The following is a 16,300-nucleotide window of genomic DNA, read 5'->3' on the forward strand; positions in this document are numbered from 1 at the left end:
ATAGGTAACTACTTGTGTTCTATTCCTCAGAGGAGTAGAGTCCTAGATCCAAAATAATCAGGAACGGCCTTTGCATCCCCCACTCAGATGGCAAGCAGCCCGGAACCCCCTGCCCACCGAATTCTTTGACACCCTTGGGACACTCTCAAACTGGCGTTTCTTAGCAGGGGAGCAGGGCAGGCACCTTTGGTGACTCTCAAAGGAGACTCCATCTACATTCAGAATCTTAAAATTTTTGGTAATGAAAACCATAAGACTTGCATGTCATTCTTACCAACCTTAAATGTAGTGTTGTGATGTCCAAGGAAGGATTTCCACATCAGGTGGGAAGAAATTTGAACAGATATACCAAATTGAACATAGTGTCTCAGATTTCAAACAAGTATGACTCATCTTTTGGCAAAAAATAAAAATAAAAATAAAATAAATATAGTGGAATGCAAGTTTGATAGATAGAAGAATGTGTAATCTACCAACTGTCAAAGAGTATAATTTCATTGCAGACACAAAGAATCAACAATTTCAAAGAATTTAAAAAAAAAAAAAAAGGTTTGCACTATTTCTCACAAAATCTTCACTTTTGGAATTACCCCAATTGAAGCTACACACTGAATTTATTAATACAGCATTAAGTTTTTTTGTGTAAAAAAATCTTTGTACATAGTAATAAAAAAAGATAAGGCAAGATGCATTAAACAGAAACCTCCTGGTTCTTTTCCTCTGTGTTCTTAAAGAGCCTCTGATGACCTTCCGCAACATTAGAGTTAAGTTTCTGATGTCCCCTATCAAGCATCTTGTGCCTGTGCTGGTAGGAATTCTGTCCGAGCACCCTGAAGGACAGATGCCACTGATGGTCTTTGGCACTTACGCTGGCAGACTGAGCTTCTTTCCCTTGAGTACTAGAATGTGAAAGAGAGGAAGAGAAAACAAAAGGTGACTGATATTGACAAGCTTAGTTTCCTTCTTCCCAATCCTACACATCTGTCACACTCATAGTCAGATGAGATACTACATAGTCATGTTCGAGGAAATACACTTTTGGCAACCAACAGCCATTTGATTCTGATGTCAATAAACAAAGCCCTCTTCACTATGAAAATGTCATGCACACATATACTGGAATTTTCTTCATGCACCCGGATGCCATAGCAATTATATTTAAGAAACACAAATTTGATTGAAATTGTCACTAAATTAATAGCAGCTTTTTAAATCATGACTTTCTCCCCTAATCAACATATGTTAAAATGTAACTGTTACTGTGTACAGAGGTCTATAAAATTGGATGTTAAAAAAGAGGTAATATTCATAAGCCTTTGTATTTAGCAATTCCACCATTAGGAATTTTACTGTATAGCAAGGGTCTGTGGTTTGTGTTCACGGGCTTCTGAATCCCCTAAAACTATATGCCTAATTTTTCCCCCCTTTCTCCTGCCTGCCCCCTCCCCACTCCAGTTCAAGCCGTTGTTTCTCAGTCTAGTCGTGTAGGACACAGCTCCCTGGCCCATGCTGGTCTTAGGAGCCTTGCGCTCCCTCTGCTGAGGCTGTCGGTCAGCCACTCACAGCAGCTCACGGCAGCTCTCGCTGGCCGCCGGCCACTCATGGCAGCACACAGTAGCCTACAGCAGCCCAATGCAGCTCACCGCAGCTCACGCCAACCTCCGGCTGCTCACGGCAGCCCAGCTCCACGGAGAGCCGTTGTTCACAATCTTAGCTGTAGAGGGTGCGGCTCGCTGGCCCACGTGGGAATCCAACCCCAGACTTCGGCGTTAGGAGCACAGCGCTCCAACCACCTGAGCCACAGGTCAGCCCTATATGCCTAAATTTGTGTGCAAATACATAAATATGATTTTGGGGGGGCAAGGACCATAGCTTTCACCAGATTTTTATGAAGTTCACATGTCCTATATTCACATAAATGCAAAAATGTTCATTACAAGAATTCTGACTTAAGCATTGGCTTTTCATAGCAGCCACATAGGCAGCAAAATAGAAGTAACAGTCTGAATACCCGTGAACAGGGGCTGAGTAAGTATATTTTGGTAATAGACACAATGAAACACTATGCCTATTGAAAGTCACGTAGATTTCAATTTACTGACATGAAAACATGTGAGCCAGGAACACAGCCGATTATGGAATCCCATTTGTAGTTTACATCATGTATTTGTATGCACAGAGAGATATCTGGAATTACATTTATTGAAATTTCATTAGCAATAATTAATGACCGTTGAGTGGTAAGATTTCAAGTGATAGTTTTCAGAATTATGAGTTCTGATGCAATTTTTCAAAATGAAAACAGTAAAACTATAGCAAGAGACAAAAGACTAAAAACCTGATTCAGAATTTAATTTGATAGTTGTTAAAATGTTTTTCTGGGGGCGGTGAGATGGCTCTGTTGGTTAGAGCGCGAGCTCTGAACAACAGGGTTGCCGGTTCGATTCCCACATGGGCCAGTGAGCTGCGCCCTCCACAACTAGAGTGAAGACAACGAGCTGCCACTGAGCTACCGGAGGGGCGTCCGGATGGTTCCACTGGTTAGAGTGCGAGCTCTCAACAACAAGGTTACTGATTCAATTCCCGCATGGGATGGTGGGCTGCACCCCCTGCAACTAAAGATTGAAAACAGTGACTGGACTTGGAGCTGAGCTGCGCCCTCCACAACTAGATTGAAGGACAACGACTTGGAGCTGATGGGCCCTGGAGAAACACACTGTTCCCCAATATTCCCCAATAAAAAAAATAAATAAATAAAATTTGTCTGCAGCCAGTTCTGCTTCAGAAAGCCAGTGCTAGCCTGGCAGCGTGCTGGGCACACGCTGAGGGCACAAAGCAGGCAGGACGCAGACGACATACCTTTAGTGATGTACAAGTAGAAGAAGTCGCAGTAGAGGATGGTCTGGACAACGCCGGCCACCACAGCAATGAGGTCAAAGAAGCCCTCAAAGTAGAAGCGCCAGATCCAGTTGACTAGATAGAGCGCCCGGTAGAGGCCCAGGAAGAACAGGTAGTGGGTGGTGATGGTTTCCGCCTCCCCGGTCTTGCTGATCATGAACAGCTGCGGCAGGATGGCCACCGACTCCAGGTAGATGGAGAAGGTCCACAAAATCTGTGAGTGAAACCACAGGTTTTGGTCAGCAGCCAGTGCCCGCCAGGGGTTCACAGGGAATACTCTTGCTTTACTGTGGAGCAGCACAAAAAGTGGGGAGTCTGGGCAGAGAGCCCAGGACAGAGGAGCTCAGCAAGTTCATAAACCACAGAAACCTGAGCTGCATTTCAGAGGCACAGACGCTCCCAGTGACCAGCCAGATCACATGGATACCTACCTTTGCCTGGGAACTTCCCTTACCTTGTCTGCCCAACGTCATGTTCTTCCCTGTATAATTCTCTGAGAATCTACATATATAACGTTTCTCCTGAATCAGCCTGTCCCACTCCAAATCTGGGGTCCCAAACCAGCTCTGCTTTCTTCAGGGTGGCCACACTGATAACCAGACTCCTTAAACTTGCTCACTGCTATTTTTCCTCACCAGCTGGTCTTTCCAGACCATCCAAATATTCTATTTTTCTTATTCTTTAGGCTCTTTGGGTGTGGTTAAATCAAAGGGCTAAGAAATCAGAGCTGTAATTATGCAAACTCTCTGTCCAACGTGGCACTTTTTTCAGGCTGACAACAGAAGGACTCGTGAGCAGTCCCTTGGAGGGTTTTAAAAGTTCAGACACTCCCGGCACCCATCAGACGACCAAGGGTGGTGCGATGATGTAACCAACCCCAGAATGCCAAGGGAAGGACGAAGCACTTAGGAGCAGCCATGGGCCTGCACAGTGCCAGGGGCGCCACGCCAACCACGTTTTCTAAAGCTGAGGAGTGGAGCAGCACTGCTTAGGGCCGTCACAGTGTTAATGTGCCACCCCCATACATGAAGCAGCAGCAAAAGTTGGGTTAGAGCGGGGAGGTCATGTTCATCAAACACTTGAACAGGCAGAGAAGCCAAGTTTATATTCTAGAGGAGTCAGGTAATAATCTGTCGTCAGACACCCAAATCCCTGGAGGCTTAATTCCTGTCCACGATGTATTTATTAATACACCAAATAGTGTATGTTGCACCAGAAGTTTGCCAAACCAAAAAAAACACAGAACCCCACTGCAAACAGGCCTATTTCCCTAGGGAACCAGACCGCACCACTAAATAATCTCTTAACTAACCTCGAGAGGAGAGAAATCATGGTTGACTAGAAACGAGAGGCCTCCCACAGGGACCACAAGAAACTCCACTCGGAAGGTATCGTGATTTCCATCGTAAGTTGCCTTAAATTTCATGTAGATCAGGTACACCGTGGCATAGGAGCAGGCGATGTAGATTAGCTACAAACAAAAGAAAAACCATCAGGTTACCCATACCTTATCATCGTTCCAACTCCCTGGGCTTTCTACATCATCCATATACATTTTTTAAATGTAAAATTTCAATATAGTAAAATTCACTTTTGAGGGGTACACAGTTCTATGAGTCACATAACCACCACCACAATCAAGGCACAGATCGGTGCTATCACCCCGCAAAAAATTCCTCTTGCTGCCCCTCTGCAGTCAAGCCTCCCCCAAGCCTAACCTCTGGCAATCGCTGATCTGTCCTCGGCCCCTGCAGTCGTGCCTTTTCTAGAATGCTACATAAATAGAATTATACAGTATGTCACCTTTAAGACCAGCTTCTTTCAAGTAGCGTAATGTATTTGAGATCCCACCATGCTGTCGCAAGTATTAATAAGACAGTAACCTCCTTTCTACTGCGCAGCAGCAGTCCCCGGCATGGATGTACCACAGTTTGTTCATCCACTCACCTGTGAAGGGCAGGTGGGTTGTTTCCAGCTTGGCGGATGGTGGATAAAGCTGCTATGAACATTTGTGTACAGGCTTTTGTATGAACATAATTTTTCATTTCTCTTGGCAGTAGGATTGCTGAATCATATGTTAAGTATAAGTTTATAAGAAACTGCCAAAGAATGTATTTTTAATCCCATTTTAAATTATTAGAATGTAGCTTAAGAAAAAAAATGAATGCGAAGTTCAATGCAGTTCAAAACCAATTCACTTCCCTCCAGCATCTATTTCTTAGCTAGTCCTTTTCTAAAGGTAAGATAAACAATGTAATTCATGTTAAACTTTACGATGATGGTTTTTTACTTAAACTGTGTTACTTTAACACTGAACATTCAAATTGTTGCTTTAAATTTTGTCTGGTTACAAAACAAAAGTAAAACCAAAACTAAGTGACAATTTGTAAAACATTGCTGCCTATGAGGGAGCGATTCCAGCTGCACTGCCGTCTAGCTGCTGAAGGGCTCCCAATCACATTTTATGTTCCTGCACATTCAAAAGTCAAACACCATATATTCACCCAACCCAAAACAAAAGTCGGATATTCTGAAATTACACCAGTTTTCAGACTGCAGAATTTTAAGCCCAAGAACCAAAGAGCAGGTTTAGCCTATGAATAGAGAGAACTGGGATCCTGTGGGTACACTGCCTGGTACTGCTGCTTAGGAAAACCACCATGCAAAACTTAACGAGGGGCAGCATTTGGGCCATTGAATAAATAGGAAAGTGAAAGCAATCACCAAGCCCTCATATGCTTAAAAAGAAAATAAATAGTCAACAAGGTATTAAAATTGTTAGTCATACCCATCCTCCCAAAAAATCAAGGAAGATGAGTATCTTATACTGTTACAGGGGTTCTATCCATACCCAAACCTATGTATACGTGCATATGAATAAATTAACGTATAATCTGCATGTATAAACACAACCTGTGTAGAGTCCCCACCAGCAGAACATCCGCCTGAGACACGTGGGCTGGGGTTCCCTCCCTAGCACCCAGCCTACAGCCCAGCCATTATGTCCATCAAGGCCCTAGCAGCCCCTGGGAAAAGCAGCCGCTTTTCTCCTCTCATCAGTGCTTGGCATTTAAAGTACAAAGCTACCGTGTTTCCCCAAAAATAAGACCGGGTCTTATATTTTTGCTCCAAAAGATGCATTAGGGCTTATGTTCAGGGGATATCATCCTGAAAAATCATGCTAGCCCTTATTTTCCAGTTAGGTCTTATTTTCGGGGAAACACGGTATGAACACACAAAACTTGACTCTTTACCTGATTTGCAGGACATGCTTGGAAACTAGAACCAAGCAAGCAGTATTCCTCTGAAAGCTAGGTATCCTGAGGGGCTTCTAATACCTGCTGGGATAAGCAGGGACCTGGGCATTTTTCAAGTAAGCTGATTTCCTGATTACTAGGCTCCCATCACTTAGTAATGAAGAATGGAATGATCATAGGTAGCTCAAATTTGCTTTTTTAGGAAAGACTACAGACTCAAATGTTTTGCCACTCTGACCTGTGCTTATGAAAATGCTTGGGAACACAGTGTTGGGGAATTGTTTTCCATGGCACACCAATAGGCTTCAGCTTAAACCTCACTTCCTTGGGTGTGCCAATAACCAAGTGCGTACAACAGTGCCCGGCACACAAGTGCTCACCAAGCCTTTGAAGAATGAATGAATGAATGAATGAATGAAATCAGACTCCTAATCTACATCCTGAGAGCCGCCATACTTTTCCTTCATAGCACCTATCATAAACTGCAGCCGTTCACTTTTACTGGGATGACTGGTACTCCCCCCACCAGACCATGACTTCTGCTTGTTTCTGCCCTGCCCCCAGTGCTAGGCAAGTGCCAGGTCCTGTGAGTGTTCGGTAAGTACATGTCCAGCATTGTGTGAAAGAATGAGTGTGCAGCGTGTACCGGCAGTGCTATACAAGATATCAGGTGTAGGCACACATTCTGTATTTTAACAGTTATACATTTGCTTTCATGTGGATCAGGAAAAATGTAAGGACACCAAAGGTACCATGGATACTAATGTTTAGGACAAATTAAAAGGTTTAAGAAACGTATTTAATAAATTATGGTACAGATGTCATTTAAGCATGGCAAAAGTAATAAAGATGGCACACACACAGGAAGTTTAAGAAACATGAACTTACTAGGGGGAAAAAAGTAGATGCCTGCACAGAGTCCAGCCCTGGCTTTCATTCCTCTTTCTGAACGAACCTGCTGGGTTTCCTGGAGAATCTGTAATTTCCCACTGCTTGAAAACATAATAGTTTCCCCTCTTTCTTATCAAGAGCCTTAGAAGTTTATCATGCTCAAGGAACTTAAGATTAAAAAATTTCTAAGTGCAAAGCACTTTAATTAAATACTGCTTTGAAACTGAAAAAATATGCTTAATGGTTAAGTTTCTATAGGTCTGTGTCTTATGGATGCAATACATTCCATTGGATGCTATACCATACCTTCATAGACGTATTATATAATGAAATAAAGGACGTAAAAAGATCCAGGTAACGAGTTGTGAAGACCAGTGCAAAGAGAAGCTGGCTTTTTCCAGAAATACCTACAGAAACAAAAGGACAGTATTAGAAAAGCCTGGAAGAGCTTTATGATTCTTGTAGACAACCCTGCAGGAAGTGCAGGTCTGGAAAGTGGACACCAGGGGTCAAACGCTGATGTGTGAAATGACTAAATAAATGAGTGGTTTTAGTTGTTCCTCCCCTTGCATCCCTGAACACGCTCCTTTGGGGAGGTTTCTTACTATGATGGGGTTAACTACAAGGAAGTGACTTGGTTATGCCAGGGCCAATATACCAGGCGGTGCGTTGTTCAAGGAAGTCACATTAGGTAGGAACAAGTTTATTTCAAAACTTCTGCTATCATTTAGTGTTGTAACTTGTCTGCTATCTTTAGCACCGTTCTTTCCATTTTAAAACAGTATCTTATGGTGACCAATCTTTCAAGGACGGAGCTGGAATCTAACCGGTGAGGAGATGAGGAACTCTGCTTCAGATAAGACTCTGGGCATCAACTGAATAGTGGTATGGCCTCCCAAGGTGGCTTCGTTTGAGAGTGCAGCATTTACTTGGACATGTTAAAATTTTTTAAAATTCCATTGCTTAGATTCATCACACAACCAACCTCATACTCACATAACAGGGTGGGGACCTCTTGCTACAGCTAGTCTTAAAAAGCAGCAGTCTTTTTTTTTTTTTTTTTTAACACCTTAAAACTGTTTCTACCTCCAGAGCAACTGTTATGGCACATCCAGACTGAGCTGGCGATATCTGGAAGGTCACGTAGCGTGCACCGGGCTTTTCTGATATTTGTATTTGGCCCAATATTTATGTGACAAAGGACGTGAACTAAGGGTTTCAGATGTTGGTGGTTGAGTGAATTCATCAAGGAAACTGAATCTTAACTAGATACCAGAACCCACCCACCCTCATCTACATGGCAAACCTCACACCATTGAGCATGTATTTAGCAGAAATGTCACTGCACCCAAATTATTAGCAATACTACAGAATGTAAAAATCACATTAAAAAACATATTTTACAAAACAGTTTTGCAGCATGGTGAAACTATAGGCTTGGATTTAAGAAGGTTACTTGCAGTGTTTGAATAATTGCAGTTCCAGCCTATTTACAACAACACCCAAGTAGAAATTGAAGAAAAAGATGAGTCTCCTCTTCTTCCCTTTCTGGATCCATCAACAGTAACCAATTTCAAGGATTAAAGGTAGAGCTACAGACAGTAAGTCTGCTCCTTTTAGTTTTTCCCCAGTAATGAAGAACTTTATTTTCCTATCAAAGGTCAACGTTCCAAAGGAGAAACAAGAGACTGCCGTCGACAGAGACCCTGAGAGAGAAGACAAGATGGGGGAGAACAGGGAGCACGCACTTCATATTTGATGTTTGTTGGAGCCTTGAGATAAATTTCCAGTTAATTTCCTGTATGGTTCTTTCCAATATTTTAAATAAAAAATTATAGGATACATATGGGCAAAGTTTGTTGTAAAGGGTTTATTCTAATGGAAACTTGGAAGCCAAGCAGATTTGAAATGTTGTCCTTTTTAGCATTCCTATATTAACAATCAGGGACTATTCCCCTTTGCAACCCAACTCACACGTCACTTCCTATGGGGAAGTCATCTTTGAAGATGCCATCCCTCAATGCTGTTTATTCATTCAACAAATGGGAACTGCTTCTTTCCAGCTGCTGCCCTAGCTCCTATTACATTATAGCACTTATAAAATACACTGTGATTACCTGGTTGCTTGTCCCCCTCCTCACCCCCACCAGACAGAGAGATCCCCAAAGGCCAGGGTCCTGCCTTATTCCATGTGGTATTATGTGCTGAGCACTGGGCCTACACACAGCAGGGCTAAGGAGATATTGCTGAGTGGATGAACAAATGGACAAAACAAAATGGAATTCTTTTTATTTTCACGTCATGGGGTAAATTCTCATTTTGTGGTATTTTGGGAATACTTCCAAAGAGTTTCAAAGTCATACTGTGTCTCTGACTGTAAAAAGGCAATGTCCTCTGGGCTCTGACCTAATTTACTGCCAGTCAGAGGGTAGGGGAGCCCCCTGAGCAGACCATGGCGCAGGAGAGAGGGACAGGCAGCATGTGGCCTGGAGCTTGTCCCGTGGTGCAGAATCCACGCAGGAAATGCCATGGCAGAAATCTGAGGACGCTTACACAGTTCTACCCTATTCTTCCTGGCCTGGGATCCTGATTAGCAAGTAGCAGCTTTTTCCTTCAAAACAAAAAAACTGTCCTGTCCTCACAGGAAGGCAGGGATCCCAGCTGAAGACAGAGAAGGGCCAGAGGCAGGAAATCTTCTGGGGGGGAAAATAACTGCTCAGATACCAGAGGGACTCCTATCACAGGGGCTCCTATCACCATTTTCTCTCCGTTTTGAGACCAGAGTATGTGAAGGCTATCAGGTGACAAGCTCTCAAGAATACTCGCTCTAACCGCTTCTGTAACAGCCATCCTAATACCAAATGCGCTGAATATCCAAATTAAGAAGTATAACTTATAAAATGAAAATCAGTCATTAAACTTAACACCATTCTTCTCTTTTCCCATTGGACCAAGTTAAGTTTCATAAAAGCCCACGACTATATACTCCACTGTGTTACTTTAAATTATGCTGTAGGTTAAAGTTGCATTTCTTATATTCCCACTGATTTATAGAACAGAGCCCTCAACCAAACAGGAAAGCTTTCCAGGAATGACTTTTGTCCTGCTAACTGCTAAGATGCAACCAAGCCGTGTAGGTCACACCATGAGGATAATCCGGACAGCAGCATTTAACAGCGGTCCTGGGCACCGTGCTCCAACTATTGTCTCAAAGGATCGGATACTCTCCTAAAGACGTCAACTTTCCCTGGAAGCAGCAGTCCAACCGTCAGGAACAGACTCACTCCATGGCTCTTGTGACTCAGGGAGAGAGGGTCTGAGTTCAAGTTCAGCCCCTGAATGCACAGGGTAAGCCTGGGCCCATTATATACCTGTCGCCCACCCAAACCTCACTTCCTGCATCTGTCAAATGGGGACAAATTATGCCAACTGTGTAGGACTGTTGGAGAAAGTGCTTTATATTATACCTGCCCCACTGTAAATGCTTGATAAATGACAGCTCTTACTATGTACTGTTTTGACATTTTTCTTGTTTTCAAAGAAATCCATGCTATTTTTATCAAAAATTCCATTGAGCTAAAATATATGGAATAAAAGGCAAAAGGACCTTTTTTAACACCCTTCCCACCTCTATTTTAAGTGCAACGTTCCAGGTCTTTTTTAAGCCCCCTTTCTACTCATTCTTTCTAATGGCTGTATGGTGTCCCACGGTGTGAATACAGCAACATTTGTGTGATCACTCCATTAACGGACATTTGGGTTGTTCACAATTTTCGTTCTTACAATTACTGCATTAACACCCTTTCATCTATAAACAGTGTTTAATACTCATTTAGGTACAATGAACATCTTTATATAAAGTTTATTCACACATTTTACAATTTTTGTTGTTCAGACTCCCTAGAATTGCTGGGATAAAATGTATAAAACTTTTGGTAGAATACATTGTCCAATTTCTGCTAGAAAGGCTGTACCAATTTACATATTCACTAACACCAGATGAGAATGCTCTTTATTTCACAGCCTGCCTACATTAGATGTTGTAAACCTCTTACGCCCGTCCCCCCCACCCCCACCCCAGCGGGCAAATGATGATATGCATTCTATTCCAATATCCAAGTGCCTAACTACTAGTGAGGCTGGGCATTCTTTCACGCTTCACTGGCCTTCTGTTATTCTTCTGTGAACTGCCAACCTTATCCTTTTTATTTTTGTAGGAGTATTTTATTATGGATATTAACCCTTTGTCACTGACATATACTGCAGATTATTTCTCCCAGTTTATTGTCTTTTACTTTTGATATTCCAAATTAGTAAGTGAACTTGGGGAGACGTATCACCGTGTTTCCCACCAGCTTCCCTGGTCCCATCCAGGACCATGGTTTGAACGTACACCAGCAAAGTCTTACACCTCTCTTCACAGGGTCTTACACACCGCTTGTTGGGAAGTCATGGAGCCTTTCCTGGAATCCTGCCTGCCACTTCACAGTCATAGGATTAATACCCTATATTTTAATCTTTTTACGTATTACCATTTTAACTAAATTGCAGCTTTCTTGAGTGCAGAAACTTTTATAGCTGCAAGTTGCTGCTCTGAATTGTGTCCCCAGTGCCTTGCACATAGTGGGTGGTCAATAAATGTTTGAGAACAACGATTATTCAAGAGATTGGCATTCAAAAAACAGGTAACATCTGCTACAAAGAAGGAGGTAGGGGGCCAGCCCAGTGGCTCAGGCTGTTGGAGCTCCGCGCTCCTAACTCCAAAGGCTGCCGGTTCGATTCCCACATGGGCCAGTGGGCTCTCAACCACAAGGCTGCCAGTTCAACTCCTCGAGTCCCACAAGGGATGGTGGGCAGCACCCCCTGCATCTAAGATTGAACACAGCACCTTGAGCTGAGCTGCCGCTGAGCTCCCAGATGGCTCAGTTGGTTGGATGGAGCACAGGCTCTCAACCACAAGGTTGCCGGTTCAACTCCCTGCAACTAGCAACGGCGGCTGGACCTGGAGCTGAGCTGCGCCCTCCACAATTAAGACTGAAAGGACAACAACTTGACTTGGAAACAAGTCCTGGAAGTACACAGTGTTCCCCAATAAAGTCCTGTGCCCCTTCCCCAATAAAATCTTAAAAAAAAAAAAAAGAAGGAGCTGGGAATGTGATGCAAACACTTCCTGAAGTACTCAATGGCAACAGTAAAAGATGAGGTGTTTTCCATTTACTTCAAAAATATAAACTGCCCAATTCTGAGAAATGCAGAGACACTGGTACATTCCTGTCATGTTTGGTAGGGTGAAAAGACTACAGCCTATTTACCAACAGCTAACAACAATGTAAGCAATAGGTAGGTGCAGGGAGCGGGGAGTCTAGGGGAGGATGGCTGGCTGGGCCTTGCGGCTCTCAGGATTCCACCAATAATTTAAGCACAGTACACACAGCCCTATGAATAACCAGCAGCCTTCAGGAAGATACAGACAGGAAATTCTTCACCTACAAAGCCAGGCTGTTCTCCCAAGGCTATCCAGGTCAGCGTCCCGGACAAGAATAAAGTGGTAACTTGAGCATACTGTGCATCCAGTTGCAATGATTGTTCAGGAATATGAGAAACTTACATTTCATTTGGGCACCCCTCTGTAATGACAATGGCAGACACAGGAGAATGCCAATTCATACAGAGCTAAACCAAGATCAACTTCTCCACCCCACTTTAAAACAGGTCCTTTACGGCAACCATTCTTAAATTAGCCGGTCCGGAAAACAGTATCTCTAGCTTCCTCTTCAATAACCTGCCTCATCCCTTACCGTAAGAGAAAAAAGCCCCATGACTCTAGCTGCAGGCGTGTTCAAACAGGTGCCAAATTCCTAAAAGGAACCCCAATAGCAGTATTTTCAAAGAAACGCAACCTGGATGTACATGTCTCCTATTCCAGTTATCTGAGAAACTCGTATCAGATTCTAACTCTTTCAAAAATCTCTAAACAACTTTTATCATTTAGGATGGAAAAACAAAACAGCGCGTCAAATTTAGCATTTAATTCTGAATAAATGGTTTGGTGATTTTGAGTTTTCAAAGGCCAGAAAGTCTCCCTAAAGAACTAAAATGATCCTAAGTCTGACAATAACAATAGGTTAGTAACGCCCTGTAACTACAGGCTCACTGTAGGAGTACTTAACAAACACACATGGACTTAACTCACCTACTTATCTTCCTTATTATTTTGGCTGAAATATGTTTGTATTTTTCTAAATGCTCCTACATCTCCCAAATGAAAATAGTGACTATTAAAAACCAAACAAACTAAACGGCAAACTTTCTCATCATCTCCTTATTACTCAATTCTGTATCTGGGGAATTGCACTAACTTCTTCCCAACATCTTAGTTTAGACACACGTTCACCTTAATGACTTGACACATGAGGGAATTCTGAGAAACACACGAAAAAAGATGAAGAGACTCATACAAAGATTTAGGTGCAAAAATAAAGATTAAAAGTAGTATTTCCTGGGTGCGGGGGAAGTGGGGATAATGAGTGAAGGAGGTAAACCAGGTAAGTCAGTCCTGGGGAAGTAACGTACAGCACGCTGACTACATTTAATAATACAGCGGTACCTCGGTTTTTTAATGTAATCCACGAGCTCTGAAACGTTCGAAAACAGCCGACAGCTAGGCCTCAGGATCTTGCACTCAGCGGAAGCTGTGTGACATGTTCAATTTCCGAGTCGTGTTCGAAAACTGTAGCATTTACTTCCAGGTTTACGGCGTTCATAAACCAAAGTTTGTCAAAGGAGACATTCGAAAACCGAGGTACTACTGTACTGTATTGGATACTTGAAAGTTGCTAAGACAGTAGATCTTAAAAACAATAGATCTTAAAAGTTCTCATCACAAGAAAATAACTGTAACTATCTGTGGTGATGGATATTAACTTATTGTGATAATTATTTTGCATTATATACATATATATCAAATCATTGTGTTGTATACCTAAAATTAATACAATGTTATATGTCAATTATATCTCAGTAAAGCAGGAAAAAAACCATTTTCTGCGTGCAATAAAAAAAAGACCAAAACAATTGGTCTGGTGTCAAACATTTAAACTAAAATTACTTGGACAAAACAGATAACTTATTCAAAATCCTTGATTGCACGTTACTGATTGCCTCTACTTCAGTCCTGGCTTTACCACTAATTTTCTCAACCTCCCTTAGACTCAGTTCCCTCCTTCACAGAATGGGAACAATAGCACCTCATAGTTATTTTAACGTCTACATGGGGTAAGCCATATAGGGCACTTAGTTCACTACTTAGTACTAGCAAGGGCTTAAACGTCAGCTGTCACAATCGCTGCAATTACTTTGCTGTCATTGGAAATCTTACAACTAAATCTCTCAGAACCGTATATAAATTGAGAGATCACCTCCAAGTCAGACACACTGGTTTCAGTACATGGACTTTGTAACATCGATTTTGTTGCTCAAAGGTCTTTTTTGGTTTTGCTTACTTCCTGGATCTCAGCTACGTTCCAGGGAGAGAGGTGAGGCCTGAAGACGGCAATCAAAGACGTGCTGTTACTTTAGAGGTGGAAATTTTCACAAATCAATCGGGTAAATGGAATCTCTGCCACCCAAGTCCGTTAGGACGCCATCTCTTACTGCCTCTGCAAAAATTAAGTTGTTGAATTGATGAAAAGTTATTTCACTGAGGCCATAGCACCAAAAATAAGTTTATAAGGAAGACACTGCATTTCGAGAAGTCATTAAAAAAATTCGCCCGTCTTAAGCTTTTAGGTTTAATAAAACGTAAAAGTCCACAGCGTTAAGAATAATGCAGGCATAAAATGGGTACCTTCAAGGAGGGAATCGCCACCTCGCTGGTGACGTGGAGGGAGGAATCACAGGAGCCGCCGGCGGACCCCGCGGACGCCGCAGTGTAAGAGAACCCGTTATCAGATGGAGGCCCTCGGAGCTTGACAAACTAGTGTGTTTCGCAAAGTACCATTGAGTGTCCCCAAGAAATGCGCTTAGAGACCCCCCACATGCCCTCCCGCGGCAGGCGTGACCCTGGACCCGAGAGGCGGGGGAGTCCGCGGACCTCCACGGACGGGTCCTACCTGACCGCCTAAACGAGCGGCCAGTCCCCCAGGGGGCCGGTGAGGAGCGGTGACCTCTCCCGCGCCCGCCCCACCTCCCGGGCAGGCCTGGCTGCCACGTCAAGCCGAGCCGGCCGCGGTCCTGCCCGTCCTCCTCCCGCCCGTCCCATTGATTCGCAGGCTCCCCGCACCTGCCGGACCCCCCCATCCAAACTTTTCAGGGAGAACACGGCCCAGGGCTGTCCGGCTGGCGCCTCCTCCGCCCCGACGGCTCCAGTCCCGGAGCGGACCAAGCGCGGAGCGGGGCCCAGCGCCGCGAAACCCCGCCCCGGCCTGAGCGCCCACCCGAGGGGTCGCAGGCCCCCTGGGGTCCGGCCGCCCGCCAGGCCGGCCGAGGGGGTGTGTCCGGCCAGCGCAGGCCCGCGGGCCGTGGGGCCACCGAGGTCGGCGGGTCCTCCGGGCGACCCGGCCCCGCGCACGAGCCTTTGCCCGGCCTCGCCCGCCGCTCACCGGCGCAGGAGCGCGTCTTCCAGATCTTCAGCAGCAGGATAACGATGGCCGCCAGGTGGGACAGGTCCCCGGTCAGCCGGAAGATGTTCATGGCGGCGGCGGTAGGCGCGGTGGCCCCGGCGCTCGGCGGCTCAGGCGGAGGCGGCGGCGGCGGCGGCGGCCCCGGAGAGGAAGCGACGAAGATGGCGAGAGCGGGCGCGACGTGGCCAGGGACGTGGCCGAACTGCCGGCGCACGCGCGAGGCAGTCTGGGAGAGCGGGCCGCCTCCAGGCCCCGCCCCGGCCCCGCCTCTTAAAGGGCACGCGCCGAGCGCAGAACCCGCGGGGACTGTCAGCTCCTGGGTTCCCTCCCGAACACCCCGAATCCTCGCCAACTTCCCCTTGCTGAGTTTCCGGCTTCTCCTCGGATGCCAGCGATTTCTTTTAATTTTTGAAATGACACTCCCTTGTGAGCGACGTTTTGCCTCTCATTAATCTTAGCTCTACAAGCTTACTGTATGCAAAAGTGTACGAGAACAAGAAGAATTAATCCGTAATGGCATCACCCAAGATGAGGTCAGTATTGGGGGTGTTGGGGAGGATACAGCTTATGCGGAGGTCTAAAGATTTTATTATTCTGGGGACTCTCTTTGAGAAAGAGTGCAAAATTAGGAGG

The 16,300-nt window shown here is 44.5% G+C and overlaps 1 protein-coding gene across 1 annotated transcript; it reads right to left on the reverse strand.

The window, feature by feature from the left end:
- Positions 1-595: 595 nt before the first annotated feature.
- Positions 596-15,875, reverse strand: KDELR2 (KDEL endoplasmic reticulum protein retention receptor 2). Its single transcript, XM_081034989.1, has 5 exons — positions 15,647-15,875; positions 7,353-7,453; positions 4,211-4,369; positions 2,860-3,112; positions 596-899 (listed from the first exon to the last, which is right to left on the reverse strand). Exons 1-5 carry the CDS (start codon positions 15,735-15,737, stop codon positions 865-867), a joined length of 639 nt encoding a protein of 212 aa, XP_080891115.1. The 5' UTR covers positions 15,738-15,875; the 3' UTR covers positions 596-864.
- Between the last annotated feature and the right edge of the window lie 425 nt (positions 15,876-16,300).

The sequence above is a fragment of the Rhinolophus hipposideros genome (genome assembly GCF_964194185.1).
Source record: "Rhinolophus hipposideros genome assembly, chromosome: 23".
In the NCBI taxonomy this organism is placed as follows: domain Eukaryota; kingdom Metazoa; phylum Chordata; class Mammalia; order Chiroptera; family Rhinolophidae; genus Rhinolophus; species Rhinolophus hipposideros.